The sequence below is a fragment of the Rhincodon typus genome, chromosome 3, assembly GCF_021869965.1.
Source record: "Rhincodon typus isolate 14 chromosome 3, sRhiTyp1.1, whole genome shotgun sequence".
NCBI lineage: Eukaryota > Metazoa > Chordata > Chondrichthyes > Orectolobiformes > Rhincodontidae > Rhincodon > Rhincodon typus.
In genome coordinates this window covers 126304436-126323622 of record NC_063334.1, presented here as the reverse complement: position 1 = coordinate 126323622, position 19187 = coordinate 126304436, and the positions used below count along the sequence as shown (strand labels likewise).

Here is a 19187-nt window from a genome sequence, read left to right as displayed (position 1 = left end):
GATGCTGCTTGGCCTGCTGTGTTCATCTAGCCCTGCACCTTGTTGTCTCGGATGCAACAGACATTGACTAGATTGATTCCCAGGATGAAAGGGGTGACCAATCAGGAAGTAGTGAATAGAATGGAAATATATTTCTGGAATTCAGCCTGGTGGAAGAGTCTGTAATTATGGGATTTAGGTTCAAAATTAGAAGTCAGTTACTTCAGACCAAGATGACAAGAATGTCATCAACTCAGTGTCATTGAATCTTTGGAATTGTACAGCAAGGAGGAATTTGAATGTTCAGATGCTATTCAGACAGAGATTGATAAATTTTTGGGAAGTAATAGAAACAAAAGATATAGGGCAGAAAGGTGGAATTGTTGTAGAAGTTCAGGTACGATTTTATTGAAAGGCACAGTGTTCGGTGTCACTCACAAATCCTCAGATAATGAGGCAGTCTTTAGTCTCATACAGCAACATTCCAGACAACATTTAGGCTGGGCTGATAAGTGTTGGGCATACTCCGCATGCACCAGGTAATGACCGTTGCCAACAAAAAGAAGTCTAACCACCTTCCCTTGACATTAAATGTCACTGGTTTGGAAAATGCTTTCTATACAATCTTGGGCAAATGTTTCAGTGCATATTGTGGATAGTAGACATTGTTGCTACTGTGTGCCAATGGTGGTGGGAGTTAATGTTCCTCCATTAAGGCTTTGTTCAATAAAATTTTATTGAATCACAATGAATGGTTACAACATAGAAGGAGCCCACTGGTCCATCAAGTCTGTGGTGATTTTCTGCAGGAGTATTTCACCTTGTACCATTCCCTCAACTTCACGCTGTAACTCTGCATATTCTTCCTTTTTAGATTATAATCAAGTTCCCTTTCAAATGCCTCAACTAAGGCCATATTCATCACACAGTCAGGGAGCATATTCCAGATCCTTATCACTCATTGTGTGAAAATGTTTGTCCTCATTTCATCATTGCTTCTTTTTCAAATTACTTAAATCTGTGCCTTCTACTATTCATCCTTTGGCCTATGGAAACATTTTCTCCCTATTTATTCTATTGAATTTGTTGACTGAACCTCTTCTCAACCTTTGCTTCCCCAAGGAAAACAGACCTAACTAACTTATACCTGAATAAAGGTTTTCACATTTCTCCTTCGTTATTCTCAACTGTTTTTGAAAAATAAATGTTTTAGACTGACAGGTATTTCATATTTCAGGGAGGTTGAAGTAGTAATACTCATAATTAAAGTGAAAACTTGAAGGCTGTGCCTCCTGACACCCTCAAAAGATTCACATTGTACGTGTGGAAAGTTCTGTGCAACTGCACTTTGTGAAACACTCTGTCAGTAAAAAAATATGATGACCCCAAAAAAAGCAAAATAAACCGGACAACTGAGGACAGGTAATAATTGCTGGCCAGCCAGTGATGCCCACGTCCTACAAGTGAATAGCAAAAAAAAATGAGTTAATGGCATGGAATGATGTCACTTGCAGTACTGGCAGGGGTACTGTGCATGCATGTTTTGCATATGCGTACTGGCAGCATTTTGGAGGTGTCAAAAGAGATTCTCAAAGTTTAATCACATGTTATTGCCCCTACTGCCCTCAGATCCCCAACTTGACAGTTCACTGTAGGAGCCAGCCATATTTGTACTTTGCCTGACCTGCAAATTGCAGTGTGGTATGTAGCAGATTGCTCAGGTCTAATTTTCGGCACAAGTTGATTTTCTACTGTATTGTGAATAATAGTTACAGTATCTCTATTTTCCTGCAGATGGCATTAATGTCCGTTAGAAATCGCAAATCCTCTCTTCAGTGCTTCAAGAAGTATGCAGCCTACAAACTGCGTCATGTTAGTCCTAATTTTAAGTAATTATGAACATAGCTCAATAATTTATTGAACATAAAGTCTATCACAGTTATACCGTTTAATGCATTCACACAATCAGTAGGTATAGGGTCAAGGCACATTGCTGGCTCATGTTCCAAGCAAATTCCTGAGCATTCAAGACTTAATCTTCAGTCAAATACTTGCAATGAGTTAGCAGACCTGAACAAACGAAACAGACAACTCAGTATTTGGAAAAGGGAGGAAGCTGAAATCCAACCAGAAGTATCCCTTCAACATGAAGATGAAGCAATCCTGATGGAGAAGAGTACAGAAAGTTGGAGGGGGACACTTTGTGGAGTTAGGGACGATTGACTTGCTACAGTGTGATCTAGGGCAAATTCATCACAAGCAGCTATGGTCAGAGGACAGCACCATTTGCAACTACTTCAGATACTGAAGCACAAGAAGACCTGGAAAACATCAAAGTTTGGCTGATATGTGCCAAGTAATGACCATTTCCAACATGTGAGAATCTAACCAACGCCTATTGATGTTCAATGACATCACCACAGCTGAAGTCCCTCCACTGTCAGTGCAATGCCCATTGACCAGAAACACATCTGGACTCGCCATATAAATATAATGGCTAAGAATTCTGTGGTGAGTAACTCAGCTCCTGTCTCTACAAAGTGTGTTCAACAGGTATAAAGGCTCAAGTCAGGACTGTGATGGAATACTGCCCCACTTCCCTGGATTAATGCTGCTCCAGTAACCCAAGATCCTTAACACTGACCAGGACAGGATCATTTAATTGGCACCACATCCTCTTCAGCACAATTTTACTGCTCCTGATAGTGCAATTATCAGTGAACATCTCCACTTCTGACATTCGGAAGGAAATTCAGTGATGAAGCAGCTGAAGACAATTGGGCCAAGGAGCTCCTGCAGAGATGTCCTAGAGCTAAGATGACTGACCAATGACAATCACAATCACCTTCATTGTATTAGGCATGACTCCAATTAGCAGACAGCTTTATCCCTCATTTCCATTCACTCTAATTTTGCTAGGGTTCCTTGATGCCACATTCAATCGAATGTGGCCTTGATGTCAAGGTTGTCACTCCCATTTCACCTTTGGAGCACATTTGTCCACACTTGGAGCATGGCTAAAATTAAGTTTTGAGGCACGTGGTCCTCACAGAACCACAACTAAGCATCAGTGAGCAGGTTATCACCAATTAAATGCCATTTGATAGTGCTGTCGACGACCACTTCCATCAATTTGCTGATGATTAGAATACGACAGTATTTGGCCAGTATTTGTGGTGCTCTTTGTGAACAGGGTATATCAGTGTAAAAGATAAGGCTGATGCCTGGCAGCAATCTTCAATCAGATGTGACAGTGGATGATCTATCTCAGCCTCCTTCTGATGTCTTAATCCAAACTGATTCCCTCCACGCGATATCAAGAAATGGTTGACGACATTGGATAATGCATAAGCAAAGACCCTAACTATATTCCAGCAGTAGTACTGAAATCTTGTGCTCCAGAACTTGCACACTTCTACCCAAGCTGTTCCAGTACAGCTACAACACTGGTGTCTACCCAATTTTGACATGATCCTCCCAAATGTTATTCAGATCATACAAAATAGGAACAGGAGCAGCCCAAATGGCCCCTCAAGCCTGCTCTGCCATTCAATAGGATCATGGCTGATCCAACATTCCTCACATCTACTTTTTGCATTTTCCCCACAACCCTTGGTTCCCCGACTGATCAAGACTCTATCTCAGCCTTAAATATACACAAGGACACGGCCCCACAGTTCTCTGTGGCAAGGAGTTCCAAAGACTCACGGCTCTTTGGGACAAGAAATCCCTCCTCATCTCAGTCTTAAATTGACGCCCCTTTATTCTGACACTATGCCGTCTGGTCTTAGATTCTCCCAGGAGGGGAAACATACTCTTACCACTCACCCCATCAAGCACCCTATATGAGATCACCTCTCATCCTTTTAAACTCCAGTGAGTATAGTCCTAACCTATTTAGCCTTTGCTTCATAAGACAATCCCTTCATGCCAAAGATCATCCTAATGAACCTATTCTGAACTGCCTCCAATGAAATGATATATTTCCTTTAATAAGGGGAGCAAAACTGCTCACAGGACTCTAGATATGGTGTTAACAACACCTTCTACACTTGTAGTAAGACTTTCCTACTGTTATACTCCAATTCCCTTGAAATAAGAGCTAACATTCCATCTTGATGACCTTTTCTTTAATTTATTCATTTATGGGATGTGGGTGTCACTGGCTGGGCCAGCAATTATTGCCCATCCCTAGTTGCTCTTGAGAAGGTGGGGGTGAGCTGCCTTCTTGAACTGCTACAGTCCACCTGATGTGGGTTGACCCATTAGGAAGGATTTTAATGCAGTGACAGTGAAGGAACAGCAATATATTTCCAAGTCAGGATGGTGAGTGGCTTGAAGGGGAACTTGAACGTGTTTCCATATATCTGCTATCATTGTCCTTCTAAATGGAAGTGGTTGTGGGTTTGGAAGGTGCTGTCTGAGGATCTTTGGTGAATTTCTGCAGTGTGTTTTGTAGATAGTACACACTGCCGCTACTGAGTGTTGGTGCTGGAGAGTGGATGTTTGTGGATGTTAAGACATAGATGGATAGATTCTTGATAAGCAAGGTGTTGAAAGGTTATCAGGGTAGGTGGGAATACAGATTTGAGGTTACAAATAGATCAGCCTTGTGGGAGGTGATGGCCCAGTGGTATTATGGCTAGACTATTAATTCAGAGACCTTGATAATGTTCTGGGGACTCAGGTTCCAAATCATACCATGGTGGATAGTGGAATTTGAAATCAATTACTATCTGAATGATAATGGTAACTATGAAACCATTGTCAATTGTTGAAAAAACCCATCTGGTTCACTAATGTCCTTTAGGGAAGGAAACTGCCATCCTTACCTGGTCTGGCCTACATGTGACTCCAGAACCATAGCAATGTGGTTGATACTTCTGGGCAATTAGGGATGAGCAATAAATGCTTGCCTGGCCAGAGACACACATATCCCCTGAATGAATAAAACAAAAGCCATGAGCTAACTGAATGGCGGAGCAGGCTCAGGGGGCTCAATGGTCTACTTCTGATTCATATGTTTATACGTGAATTGCAGTGCTGGTGTAATGCTAGGTACGCTGAACTTCCTGATGATTGTCTGATTAATCATACACCACGTCACAGCTGCTGTTCAGAGGTGAGCTATTGACCATGTCCAACCAAGGCCATGCTCGCAAAATTCTAAACAAAGCCATTATCTAGTTTGGCAAAATGTATCTTTTCTCACCAGTACTTAAGTTTTGTAAATATCAAAGCCTGGGGTCACTTGACTCTTGGTGACAACTTGATTTAAGAGGAACAAATTTATTCTGGATGTAAATACGTAATGTAAAATATTGGAATACCTGAATTTCACCTATGAGGTAACAATTCAAATTCCAGACTCAAAATCCATTCCTATTCAATCTCCACCGAGTCAATGAGCCTGCCAGTTATTGTTGGAAAGGGTAGGAAATGGATACAGGAGAGAAAAGAGTAGGAGGATTTTCTAAATGAAAGGAACAAAATTTTGTTATTTTCATATCCTATTCAATTTCATCAGTGAAAGTTGCCATGAGCCCTTACCTCTCACGTCATATTGTTTCTGAATGGTAACCTGCAGCTCTGCTATCATTCCATGCAGCAAACTGCATTCTGAAAAATAGAAATATCCAAGACAATACTGGTTGAAAGATTTCCAATACTGCACGCAATACTGCAGAAAAGATAAAACAGGCTGTGTTGTTGGCACAAATGAAGTGTTGTTTAGGGGCTGAATATTTTGTTTGATTAGGGATCAAAGCTTTTATGCATGTTTGTTTAGTTTATTCATAGATTTAAAGTCCTTGAGCAGAAAAATATAATCACAGTCAGTATGTGTGAATTCATATAATTTAGGAAAACAAGCAGAGAATGGGTGCATATCATATTTTTTAATAGAATCACAGAAGTCTTACAATGCAGCAGGAAGCCATGTAGCCCACCACGTAAGCACATACTCTCTAATCGAGCATTACGAGTTAGTGCCATTCTCCTGCCTTTTCTAGCTGTCCTTGTGTATTGTTTCCAGTCAAGTAATCACCTAATGCCCTTTTGAAAGCCTCATTCGAATCCACCTCCACCATACTTTCAAGCAGACATTAACTGCATGAAAAAGTTTTTTCTTACCTCGTGTTTGCTTCTTTTGTAAGTCACTTTAAATCTGTGCCCTCTCATTCTTGATCCTTTAAAGAGTGGAAACACTTTCTCCCTATCCACTCCATCCAGATGTCTCATGATTTTGAAAACTGCGCAGAATACTCTAGTTGTGGCCTAACCAATGTTTTACACAGTTCCAGCATAATCTCCTGTTCTTAAATTTCTCAACTAATAAAGGCAAGTATACCATATACCTTCTTAACATTTCATCACCTGTCCTGATATCTTAAGGGACCAGTGGACATGCACACCAAGGCTCCTCTGATCCTCGGTGCTTTCCAGGGTCCATCATGTATTCCTTTTCTTGTTTGTTCTGCCCAAGTGCATCACCTCACATTCATCTGGATTGAATTCCATTTGCTGCTGATCAGCTCACCCTACCTGCCTGTCTATATCTTCTTGTAGTCCAAGGCTATCCTCCTCACTGTTTACCCCTCCATCAAATTTTGTATCATCTGCAAACTTAATGATCAATATTCAAGTCTAAATCATTTATAAGAATCACAAACAACAAGGGCTTCAACGCTGAACCCTGTAGGACACAGGGTTCCAGTCAGAAAAATATCCCTCAACCATCACCCTCTGCTTCCAGATCCTCAACCAATTCTGAATCCAATTTGCCAAATTTCCTTGGATCCCAAGGGATTTTACCTTTGTTGTCAGTCTCCCATGTGCGACTTTACCAAAAGCATTGTTGAAGTCCACGTAGACTATTGCCCTTATCTTCACCTGGTCACATCTTTGAAAAACTCAATCAAATTCGTCAGACGTGATATAACAGGGACGATGTGATAGCATTGGAGAGGGGGTACAAATGAGATTTAACATTTATGGGAATTTGTCTGGAAAGATAATTGCTGGTTAGTTATTGCCTGAAGAACCAAAATATTCTAGGCTGACTGGCAACTGATTGGATGTTGAATTGGTCAAACAAGAACAGAACGGTGCTAGACAGCCAAACACAGAATTATGTTAGCACAAGAAAGAAAAAGTTTGCACCTGTTCTGACTAAGCTTTTGAAGCTATGAACGTGTTTTGTAAAAGCTTTTGGTTAGTGTTGGTGTGTTTTGCTTTCTCTCTCTCTCTCTGTCTCCCGCCCTTTGGCTTTCACCACAGTTGTCAACTTGTTGGTTGTTCTAATAAGAAAATACCCTCTGTAAATTGGTGAATAATCTTATGGTTTGATGGTCTTATCATTTTCAATGTCCTCAGCCTTATCCTCAGAAGACAGCTTCCTTCCTCTGGTTCTTCAGCACCAACTACTTTACCAGGATGGTGCACTACATTCTATTTGGACTAGACTTGAGGGCCTAATGACCTTCAAGTTACATTATGCATTTAGACAATGGGAAGTGACGGTAGAGAACACAGAGCATGGTAGACACTTTCAGCACAAGGCCCTGCCTAATCGCCAGGTAACCACCCCACCAGAGCCTCATGTCTCCTTTCACCTCACTCTACCACAACAGCTAATTTCCATCCATTCATCCATCCACTCAATTTGGAGACCCAATACATTGAATTTAATCTCCACAGCTCATCTTAACCCCTGAACCCCAACACTACACTTAATTATGTCAATCTCACTCTTCTGTGCTCCGCCTGTGGATACCATGGTGGAGGACACTGCTAGTAAACTGCCTGCTCATATCCTACCATGTTCTTCAATCCTGTTCCACATAACTCTCCATACACCTTCAGTTTCTCCCACTTCACAGTTCTTGTTCCTATATCCACAAATTACTCTGCCATCCAACTCCAGCCTCGACTCCCCCACCCCTTTTGGCTGATCTCCTCGCTTCAAGCACAGGCCCTCTTTGCACCCTTCAGAGCAATCACTGGACTTAACCTCAGGACTGTATTTGTCCAGACCTTTCACTGATTTCAGCAATTAGCCCCAAGCCATGACTGACCAGATCCTTGATCATGGTCTTTGCAGATCCTCAACTGACATTATCCAGTTCCCCTGATGTTTGGTGCTAGCCCTACTGAATGGAATGTTGCCTGCTCTTAGGTTGCATTTGGACAAATCCTCTGAAGGTGAGCATCTCAAGCTACAAGTTTGAATTATAATGAGAGAGTGGATAGGCTGGGACTTTTTTCTTTGGAATATAAGAGGTTGAGGGGTGACCTTATACAGGTTTATAAAATCATGAGGGGCATAGCTAAGGTGAGTAGCAAAGGTCTTTTTCCCTAGAGTGAGGGAATTCAAAACCAGGGGGCATATTTTTAAAGTGAGAGGAGAAAGATTTAAAAGGGATATGAGGGGCAACCTTTTCGCACAGAGAGTGGTTTGTGTGTGGAATGAACTTCCATAGGAAGTGGTGGATGTGGGTACAGTTACAATGTTTAAAAGGGATTTTGGTAAGTATTTGAATAAGAAATGTTTGGAGGTTTATGGGCCAAGTGTGGGCAAGTGAGACTAGTTTAGTTTGGGATTAAGTTCGGCATGCACTGGTTGGACTGAAGGGTCTGTTCCCGTTGTGTATGACTCTATGATTTTAACTCAGTTGGACAAGCCATATAAATATGATAGCCATAACAGCTTGTCAGAGGCTGGGAATACTGCAGTGAATAACTCACCTTCTGACTCCTCAAAGTCTGTCCAACATCTACAAGGCACAAGTTAGGAATGTAGTGGAATATTCCCTACTTGCCTGGATGAGTGCCACTCCAACAACATTCAAGAAGCTTGGCAAAGCAGCCTGTTTAACTGGTATCACATCCACAAACATCCAATGCCTCCACCTAAAGGGTGCACTGCAATGAGCAACACATCTCCTAACTCCCCAAAGTGTATTCGCCATCTGGAAGGCACAAGTCAGGGGTGTAATGGAATAGTGTCCACTTGCCTGGATGAATTCTCAGAACACTCAAGAAACTTGATACTATGTAAGAAATATTAGCCTACTTGATTGGTACCACATTCAAACACTCACTCACTCCACCACAAATGGATTGTGGAAGCAGTGTAAAACCATCTACATGATGCACTGCAGCAATTCATTAAGGCACCTTAGACAGCAACTTTCAAACCTATGACCACTGCTATTTAGAAGGAGAAGTGTAAAGACCGTACCTCTTTAATCTTCTGCATTATTGATTGTGTACTTAAATGGAAATAGGACTAAAAGCAAGGATTTTGAAAGGAATTGATGCACTTTTAAAAAGCAAGTTACTGAAACCCAAACTTATTATAAGTTGTGTACATACTGCTGACTTTTTCAAGTAGTGGGGGAAGCTGTTTATAGGTAAGTTACCACCAGATTGCGTAAGCTTTGGCTGGCAACAGGTTGCCAATTGGTTTTTGGAGTTGTGACTAGTTGAGGTGGGAAACCTCACAACCTTTAAAAGTACTTGGATGAACATAACCTAGTGCAGGAAAGTGAGATTAGTACTGGTACTGGTATATTTTTGGCAGTACAGACTCAATGAGCTGAAGAGCCTCTTCTGTACTGTATGATTTGATGATTCTATGTAGTATTTATCTGTCTCTCTCCCTCTCTTTCTCTCTCTCTCGAGTAAAATGTCTGAAGCTAAAAAAAGCCAGTTGTTTTCCCCTATTAGCTACTGTAAGGTGTTGCTTTAAATTAATTAGGCAGAGACTTTATAATTTTTGAACCAGCTGTTCTGTGCTTCCCATGAAAAAGTGAAGCAACATAAAGGAAAAGATCACAGAACTTGGGAAACAAAAGGAACATCCCAATCCCAAGTGAATCCTGAGGATTTGTGTATTGAACAGCTTTGACACTAGGTAGTGATGTTTGTTTGAAGACCTGGTGCAAACATGATGGGCTGAATGGTTTCCCTCTACACTGTAACAATTCCGTGATTCTGTGATACATTGCCTTTTCTCAGTGTGTCTGGAGCCGTCCTGTGTCCTAATGGAAACAGGATACCTGTCTTCTTTTCCACTTGCTTCACCAAGATCCGTCATACAGTGCTGAAAACCTGGATGCCAGTACTCTCCAATTCTTCTGTCCTTTCTATTAAATTCAGCTCTAATAGGACATGCTCCAGCCAGAATGAACCTCCTGGCTAGATTTAGACACAGCATGCTAGCTTTAAGTTTTATCAGAAGTATCAATCCTGGGTCCCCCTAATTATGAGTGCATCAAGTTAACAGTGCATATAAAGCAAGCTGCACAAAAAAAATGTATGTATATCAAAAGGCATACCAAAGAGACCTTGCTGCTTGCATTGCATTGAACAGGCATGCATCAATCATTTAAATCAGATAATGTAATTCATGTAGCTACTTGGAAGCTATTCAAATTAAACCCTTAATAGTCTAACTCAGGTAGATAGTTTATTGAGACAATATTCTGTGATTTTTTTTGGTTTGAACTTGTAATTCACATTTGTAACCATAGTTATTGGAGACCTATATCGAATGTAGTTCTGATGTCAGAGATGAATCTGAGATCTGAGCTATGAATCTCTCATGCGCTGTTTCAGTTGGTTGTTTGAAAATGTCAAGAAAGGGATTACTCAATTTCTTCAATAAGTTGGGCAAGGTAAGGCTGCAAATAAACAAAAGAAGCACTTGCACCAGTACAAATCTTGTTACCTTCTTGCATACAGTTTTCCTTAGTCTGTGTTAGTTTCACCAAACGATTTGCTTCCTCCAACTGAATCTCCAAGAGATTATTTCTCCCCTGAGTTTCGGCTATTTTCTAAGGAATGTAAAGAAGTACTTAGAAGTAACACCTGTGAAAAATTGTTTCTGCTAATTATTAACAGCAGGCTGGTGATAACCTACCTTTTGATTAAAAAATGTTACACTTAGCCCTTTGCATTATGAGAGTTTTTTTGTAGGATATGGGTGTCACTGGCAAGTACATCCTGAATTGCTCTTAAACTGAGTGGCTAGCAAGCCATTTCAGTGGGTAGTTAAGAATCAACTGCATTGCTGTGTGCCTGGAGTCAAAGGTGACTTTGAACCTCTGTACCAGAGCATTGCCTGGGCTTCTGGTCTGATGACATTACCACTACACCACCATCTCATCCTAATTTTACCTTTAAAGGCACTGTAGGTGTGGAACCAGAAGAGGATATTATAAAACAATATCAGGGTGCACAAACTGTTGTGATAAGCAGATATCACTAAGATAGAGAATAACAAGTTAATAGGTTGGATAGCAAGGAAAGAAAGTAATAAAGTTTAAATCAGAGTTAAGCTGGCATTTGTGAATGCATGGAGTGCAATTAATAAGATTAGGGAGTTACAGGCACAGGCTACTTTGTGGAATGATAATGTTGTGACAATAATGCAGACTTGTCTTCAGTAAGAGCAGATCTGGGTGTTTAATATTCCTGGTAACAAGGTGTTCAGAAAAGACGGGAATGGAAAAAAAGCCGTGTTAAGGACAGCACTACAATACCAAAGAAAGATGATATTTCAGAGAGTTCATGGACAGAACTGATTTTATCAGAATAGGTGGTCTGGGTACAGACAAGGTATACTCCATCACCAGGGCAAGGTGAAACAAACACATCCAGACCTCCATGGATGACAAAGAAATTAGAAATTTGAAGAAAAAGCGTGCCACATAATAAAAACAGTTGAGAACCTAGTTGAACACAGTAGGTTCAGATGGATCAAGGGGTGAAACAATGGTATAAAAGCGAAATTAATGACTCTTAAATGCATGCAGTATTTGGAATAAGATAAATGAATTAATGGCACAAATAGAGATTAATGGAAATTGCTGGAGAAACTCAGCAAGTCTGGCAGCAATTGAAGATCCAAAACTGGCTGAAGAATAGGAAACAGAGTGATAGTTAAAGGTAATTTTTCAGACTTGAAGAAAGTTTGAAGTGGAGTTCCCAGGAGTTGGTATTGGGACCCTTGTTATTCCTAAATATAAATTATCTATGATGTGGAGGTGTTGGACTGGGCTAAACAAAGACAGAAGTCACACGACACCAGGTTATAGTCCAAAGGTTTATTTGAAATCACAAGCTATCGGAGCGCAGCCCCTTCATCAGGTGAAGCATTGAGGAACAGATTGGGAGACAGATTTTGGAGAGGTGCAAAAGTAATAGGGTTGTTGTCATGGGTGACTTCAACTTTCCTAATATAGACTGGAACCTCCTAAGTGCAAATATTTTGGATGGAGCAGATTTTGTCAGGTGTGTCCAGGAAGGATTTATGACTCAATATGTAGATAGGCCGACTAGGGGAGAGGCCATATTGGATTTGGTGTTTGGCAACGAACCAGGACAGGTGTCAGATCTCTCCGTGGGAGAGCATTTCGGTGATAGTGATCACAACTCCCTGACCTTTACCTGGAGAGGGATAGGAGCAGGCAGTATGGGAAAGTATTTAACTGGGGGAGGGGGAATTACAGAACTATTAGGTAAGAACTACGGAGCACCAATTGGGATCAGATGTTCTCAAGGAAATGCACGACAGAAATATGGAGATTGTTTAGGGAGCAGTTGCTACAGGTACTGGATAGGTTTGTCCCACGGAGGCAAGGAAAGGATGGTAAGGTGAAGGAACCTTGGATGACAAGACATGTGGAACACCTAGTCAAGAGGAAGAAGGAAGCTTACTTAAGGTTGAGGAAGCAAGGATCGGACAGGGCTCTAGAGGTCTACAAGGTAGCCAGGAAGGAACTGAAGAATGGACTTGGGAGAGCTAGAAGGGGGTATGAGAAAACCTTGACAGGTAGGATCAAGGAAAACCCCAAGGCTTTCTATACTTATGTGAGTAAGAAGAGGATGGCAGAGTGGGGGTAGGGCCAATCAGGGATAGTGGAGAGAAATTGTGTGCAGAGTCAGAGGAGGTCCTTAATGAATACTTTGCTTCACTATTCACCAGTGAGAGGGACCTTGACGTTTGTGAGGACAGCATGAAACAGGCAGATATGCTTGAACAGGTTGATGTTAGGAAGGGGGATGTGCTAGAAATTTTGAAAAACATGAGGACAGATAAGCCCCTGGCCAGAAGGGATATACCAAAGGCTACTACCGGAAGCGAGGGAAGAGATTGCTGCCCCTTTGGCAATGAGCTTCGCGTGTGTTAGTAAGTTTGCCGATGACATGAAGGTTGGTGGAGAAGTGGACAGCGTGGAGGGCTGTTGTAGGTTGCAACGGGACATTGACAGGATGCAGAGCTGGGCAAAGAAGTGGCAGATGGAATTCAACCCAGAAAAGTGTGAAGTGATTCATTTTGGAAGGTTGAATTTGAATGCAGAATACAGGGTTAATGGCAGGATTCTCGGCAATGTGGAGGAACAGAGGGATCTTGGGGTCCACATCCATAGGTCCCTCAAAGTTGCTACCCAAGTTGATAGGGTTGTAAAGAAGGCATATGGTGTGTTGGCTTTCATTGGCAGGGGAATTGAGTTTAAGAGCCGTGAGGTTATGCTACAGCTCTATAAAACTCTGGTTAGACCACACTTGGAATATTGTGCTCAATTCTGGTCGCCTCATTATAGGAAGAATGTGGAAGCTTCAGAGAGGGTGCAGAGGAGATTTGCCAGGATGCTGCCTGGACTGGAGCGCAGGTCTTATGAGGAAAGGTTGAGTGAGCTAGGGCTTTTTTCATTGGAGCAAAGAAGGATGAGAGGTGACTTGATAGAGGTTTACAAGATGATGAGAGGCATAGATAGAGCGGATAGTCAAAGACTTTTTCCCAGGGCGGAAATGACTATTATGAGGGGACATAATTTTTAGGTGATTGGAGGAAGGTATAGGGGAGATGTCAGAGGTAGGTTTTTCACACAGTGAGTGGTGGGCATGTGGAATGTGCTGCCGGCAGTGGTAGTGGAGTCAGATACTTTAGAGACTTTTAAGCGCCTCTTGGAGGATAGTAAAATGTAGTGTATGCAGGGTAGATTGATCTTAGTAGGACAATAGGTTGGCACAGCATTGTGGGCTGAAGGGCCTGCACTGTGCTGTACTCTTCTATGTTCTACGTACTCAGCTCCAGAACAGCATGTTATATTTTAGTCATTATATGAAATCGGTGCATGAATAGTTATTGATCCAAATCAAAAAGTAGATTGAAGGTGATTGGATTGATTAGTTTCTACAGTGTTCTCAGAATTCTGACACTATGAACGAAAAAAGAATTACCGTTGACAAAAAATCGTATACATCACTCTGACACATTTATCAGAAGTTCCTTGTAACATACCGGGAATTGATGCAATTGTTCAGTTCATGAAATATAGCCACATTCTTATACCGACATTTCAAAATAAGATTACTTTATTTTAATGTTCCATTCTGAACTGTATGCCTGGAAATTACTCTGAGCAATATCAGAATAGTGACATTTAAATTGTAAGCTAACACAAGGTCAGTAAAGGTAAATGTTCTAGCTGTGGCCTTGGGCTAGAAATTCATTTGTGAAGTATTGGTTGTTGTATTGGCTGCCACTTTCTGTGCCCACACAGGCTGAATGTAGGAGCATAAGAAAAAGGAGCAAGTGTAGGTCATTCAGCCCTTCAAACTCACTCTGCTTTTCAATGAGATTCTGATCTTCTACTTCAAAACTGTTTGTCTGCAATATCCCCATTTTCCTTGATGTTTCTGATATGCAGAAATATATTACATCTCAGTTTGAACTTTATGAAGAAGTTTCCACAGCCTCCTTGAGGATTTCAAACATTTCCCACCCTCAGAGTAAAGACATTTCTCTTCATCTCAGTCCTAAATGGCCTGTCCCTTATTCTGAGACCATGTGTCCTGGTTCTAGACTCCACAACCAGGGAAACATCCCTCTTGTATCTTGCTGTTGATCGCAGTAAGAACGTTCTTTATTTGAATGAAATTACCTTTCATTCTTCTAAATTCCAGGGAATATATATCCAAATTATTTTATCTTTCCTCACAAGACAATCCCTCCATTCCAAAAATAGGTTTAGTGAACATTTGTCGCTCTCTCTCTCTAAGGCAAGTATATCTTTCTTTAGGCAGCCAAAACTGAAAACAATACCCCAGGTGTATGGAGCAAAGTCTGACTATATACAAATGCAGAAAGACATCTTTACTCCTCAGCTCAAATCCTCTTTTACTAAAGGCCAACATACCACATGCCTTTTTAATTGCTTACTATACCTGCACATTAACTTTTAGTTATTTGTTCTCAGGAAAAGTCAAGTTCCTTCGAAATTCAGGGTGGAAGGAAGGCACACACAGCTGTATTACCTGCTTCTATTCGCAAAGCTAGATCCAGTATTATCCTGACTGATCTGTGCAAAGTAAAGGGTCCCTCTGTCAGTTGTAGGAGTTATAACTTTCAATAACTTTTCCTGAGGTAGGGCTGGTGATAGCTGTATGTTTGAATCCTGGAAGTGCGTGTATGCTGCTTTAGGGTGGTCAGCAAGAATACACTGCCACTGGTCAAATTCCTGGAAGCCCCTTCCTAAATGTGCGTGCACCTACAACAGTGGTTGGAGTCATACCTGACACATAGGAAAAGAGTCATGGTTGTTGGAAGTCAGTCATCTCAGCTCAAGGACATCTCTGCAGAAGCTCCTGAGGGTAGCGGCCTAGGCCCAACCATCTTCTGCTGTTTCATCAATGACCTTCTTTCCAACATAAGGTCAGAAGTGGGGATGTTCGCTGATGGTTGTACAATGTTCAGCACCATTCGTGACTCCTCAGATGAGAAGGTGCCAGTGTTCGATAGGAGTGGACAAGATCAGAAATCACACGACACCAGATTATAGTCCAACAGGTTTATTTGAAAACACAAGCTTTCTGAGCCTCTTCAGGTGTTAGTCAAGGATATGGGTCAAACGCACACAGGGGTATTAGTTTAGTTTGGAACTTAGTCAGCATGGACGCATTGGACCGAAGGGTCTGTTTCCATGCTAATCGACCCTATGATCTGAGCAATTAACTTTTTCACGCAAAAGGTGGTGCGAGTATGGAACGAGGAGTGACCTGCCAGAGGAAGTGATGGAGATGAGTAAAATTACAACATTTAAAAGGCATCTTGATGGGTATGCGTATAGGGAGGGTTTAGAGGAATGTGGGCCCAAATGCTGGAAAATGGGACACGGCCAGGTTGGGATATCTAGTCGGCATGGACAAGTTGGACTGAAGGGTCTGTTTCTGTGCTGTATGACTCCATGACTCTCTGTGGGCAGTGAATCTGGAACTCTTTACCAAAAAGGGCTGTTGAGACTGGGTTGTTATGTATATTCAAGGCCTGGAGAGACAGATTTTTAATCAGTAAGGGAGTCAACGATTATAGGAAAAGGCAGGAAAGTAGAGTTGAGGATTATCAGATCAACTATGACCTCTTTGAACGGTTTAGTAGACTCAACGGAATGAATAGCCTACTTCTGCACCTACTTCTTAACACATCTAATTAAGCATATTGTGCACTCTCTTATTGCCTACCATGTGGGTGCCCTTGTCAATCCAGGTCCTATTTGGGGTGGCAGGGTGACACAGTGGTTAAAACTGCTGTTTAAAGTGCTAAGGACATGGGTTCAATCCCAGCCTTGCATGACTGTCTGTGCGGAGTTTGTATGTTCTCCCTGTATCTGTGTGGCTTTCTGCCAAGTGCTCCAATTTCATCCCAAAGTCCAAAGATATGCAGGTTAGGTTGATTGAATGTGCTGAATTGCCCTGCAGTGTCCAGGGATGTGTAGGTTAGGCGGATTAGCCATGGTAAATGTGGGGTTACTGGGGGTATGATGGGTGGCTGAATTGAATTGAATTTGCTTTATTGATCCGGCTGGGTCTGGATAGGATGTCCTTCGGAGGGTTGGTGCAGACTCGATGGCTCAAATAGCCTCTATCTGCACTGTAGGGATTCTATGATTCTATTACATTATGTTACCCTTGTGGTTCCAGCATGGTTGTTGGAAGGTGTTTGATTTTCACTGTGGGATACTGTTGATGGCCATGTAGTGCACACTCGGGATCTCTGAGGCAGAGTATCCAGCTTTGTACTATCTCAGCACCAGTGCCAGCATTCTAGGCTGGCTAGCTGAGAGACAAGAGCTTAGTCGATGGCAGAATGCGATGTATGGGAACCTGAATACTGTCTCTCTGGGAAAAAACAACAGTTTCTTGTATGATGGAGCCTCTGACAATATTGTGTGCAGCACCTTCGACAGCCCCTTTCAAATCTCTACCATTCAGAAGGATAAGGACAGGAGTCACAGGGGGACAGTACTATCCCAAAGCCATACACATTCTGACTTGGATCTATATTGCTGTTTCTTCACTGTCAACGGATTAAAATCTTGGAACTTCCTTCCTAACAACACTATGAGTGCTACCCAAACAGGCTGCAGCAATTCATGAAGACCATCATCTTCTCCAGGACAATTAGGGATAGGTGATTAATACTGACCTTGCAGAGATGTCCATGTCCCAGGGATAATATTTTTAAAGTGCTTAAAGTTGCAAACCTATCACTAAGAGGTTAAGTTATTAAAAGAAACCTTAATAGATATATCAAAAGCAATCCAGGCATGTCTGAACACAAAATAAATCCTTTTCACTAAAGGGGAATGTTTTCAAATACTAGGGGGCGTGCATTTAAGGTGACAGGGAGAAAGTTCAAAGGAGATGTGAAGAGCAAGTGTTTTACACAGAGAGTGGTAGGAGTCTGGAACACACTGCCAGAGGTGGTGGTGGAGGCAGATACAATAGGGGTGTTCAAGGGACTTTTAGATAAACACATGAATATGCAAGGAATGGAGGGATAGGGTCCAAGGGCAGGCAGAAGGGATTAGTGTCATTTGGCTTCATGTTCGGCACAACATCATGGGGCGAAGAGTCCGTTCCTGTGCTGTAACAGTTCTATGTTCTATGGTACTTTCTTTTATTCTTCCTGCCAAAATGTTAGCTTCACAATTTTCCACATTATGCTCAGTTTGCCCTGAACCTATTTATAATCCCTTTGTATCCTCCTTATGTCCTCTTCACACTTTCTTTACAATCTTTTGCTGCGTAATCAGCAAATTTAGCTTTCATATCTTTAGTCCCTTCATCCAATTCATTTATGTAAACTCGAAAAAGTTGAGGTCTCAGCACTGATCCCTATTGCACACCACTCGTTAGATCTTGCCAACCTGAAGATTATCTTTTTAAGCCTATTCTGTTTCCTGTTAGCTAGCCAATTTCTATTAATGCCAATATATTACCTTGAGCTTTTATTTTCCAGTATAATCTTTGATGAGGCATTTTATCTAATGCTACTATTAATGAGTCAAAAAAGATCATGGCCACTGTCTAAGGCCCAGTGACTGAAAATATTTTGTTATCAGCATCATTCATATCAAAAAACCAATAAGAATTGATCTAGTAGTTGGATTTACTTACCTCATGGAAATAAGTAAGTCACACCTTCACAGATGTTAAGCAAATATCTTTCGTCTCATATAATGCACAAAGGAGATTAGCACTTTAGAAGCCTTGGTATAAAACAAAGGAAGGTAAAATATTGGGAATAAGAAGTCGAGATCAATCAAATCAAACAGGTTTGTTCCTGCTCACTTTGTTTCTGTGTTTGCTACCATCTCCACAACTATAGAAATGAGCTTCTATCCAGCTTTACATCTGTTACAGGCAGAGGAACTAGGTCACTGGATTTATGTCCATGAAACCAATGCCAAGATAAATAGCAGAATAAAATTCCTGTACATTCCACGGCACACCGCAATGGAAAAATGAGAAGAAAGAAGTCATTGCTCAAGATCAGGAGTAAACATTCACCATGCAAGATCTGTTAAATGAGCAAACAAAGTTTTTGGAATATATAGAACAAGTATTTCTTCCCTACCTGATATATATATCTATATAGATATATCTATCTCTGCATTGAAAGAAAATGGACCATTGTTGAAGAGGTCAAAATAACATTTTTTTAATCAATGGTGAAACATATGTTTCATCAGAAGAAAAACTGAATAACAACACTTGATCTAGATAAATTATGTTGCTTGATTCATCACTATTTGAAATTGCAGTCAAAATTTGACTCATCTAATGTAATATGTAAGATAAATACACAACAAGAATTTTTTTTTTTTTTTTTTTTTTTTTTTTTTTTTTTTTTTTTT

The 19187-nt window shown here is 41.1% G+C and overlaps 1 protein-coding gene across 1 annotated transcript in view; it reads right to left on the bottom strand.

Annotated features, from left to right (window-relative positions):
* LOC109919439 (coiled-coil domain-containing protein 152) overlaps positions 1–19187 on the bottom strand; it is a 68944-nt gene that overhangs the window by 46967 nt on the left and 2790 nt on the right. Inside the window, exons 2-3 of the mRNA XM_048594241.1 lie at positions 10712–10817; positions 5530–5598 (exon numbers count right to left, since the gene is read on the bottom strand). Of these exons, the coding sequence (XP_048450198.1) occupies positions 5530–5598; positions 10712–10817 (175 nt within the window). The remainder of the gene's footprint in view (positions 1–5529; positions 5599–10711; positions 10818–19187) is intronic.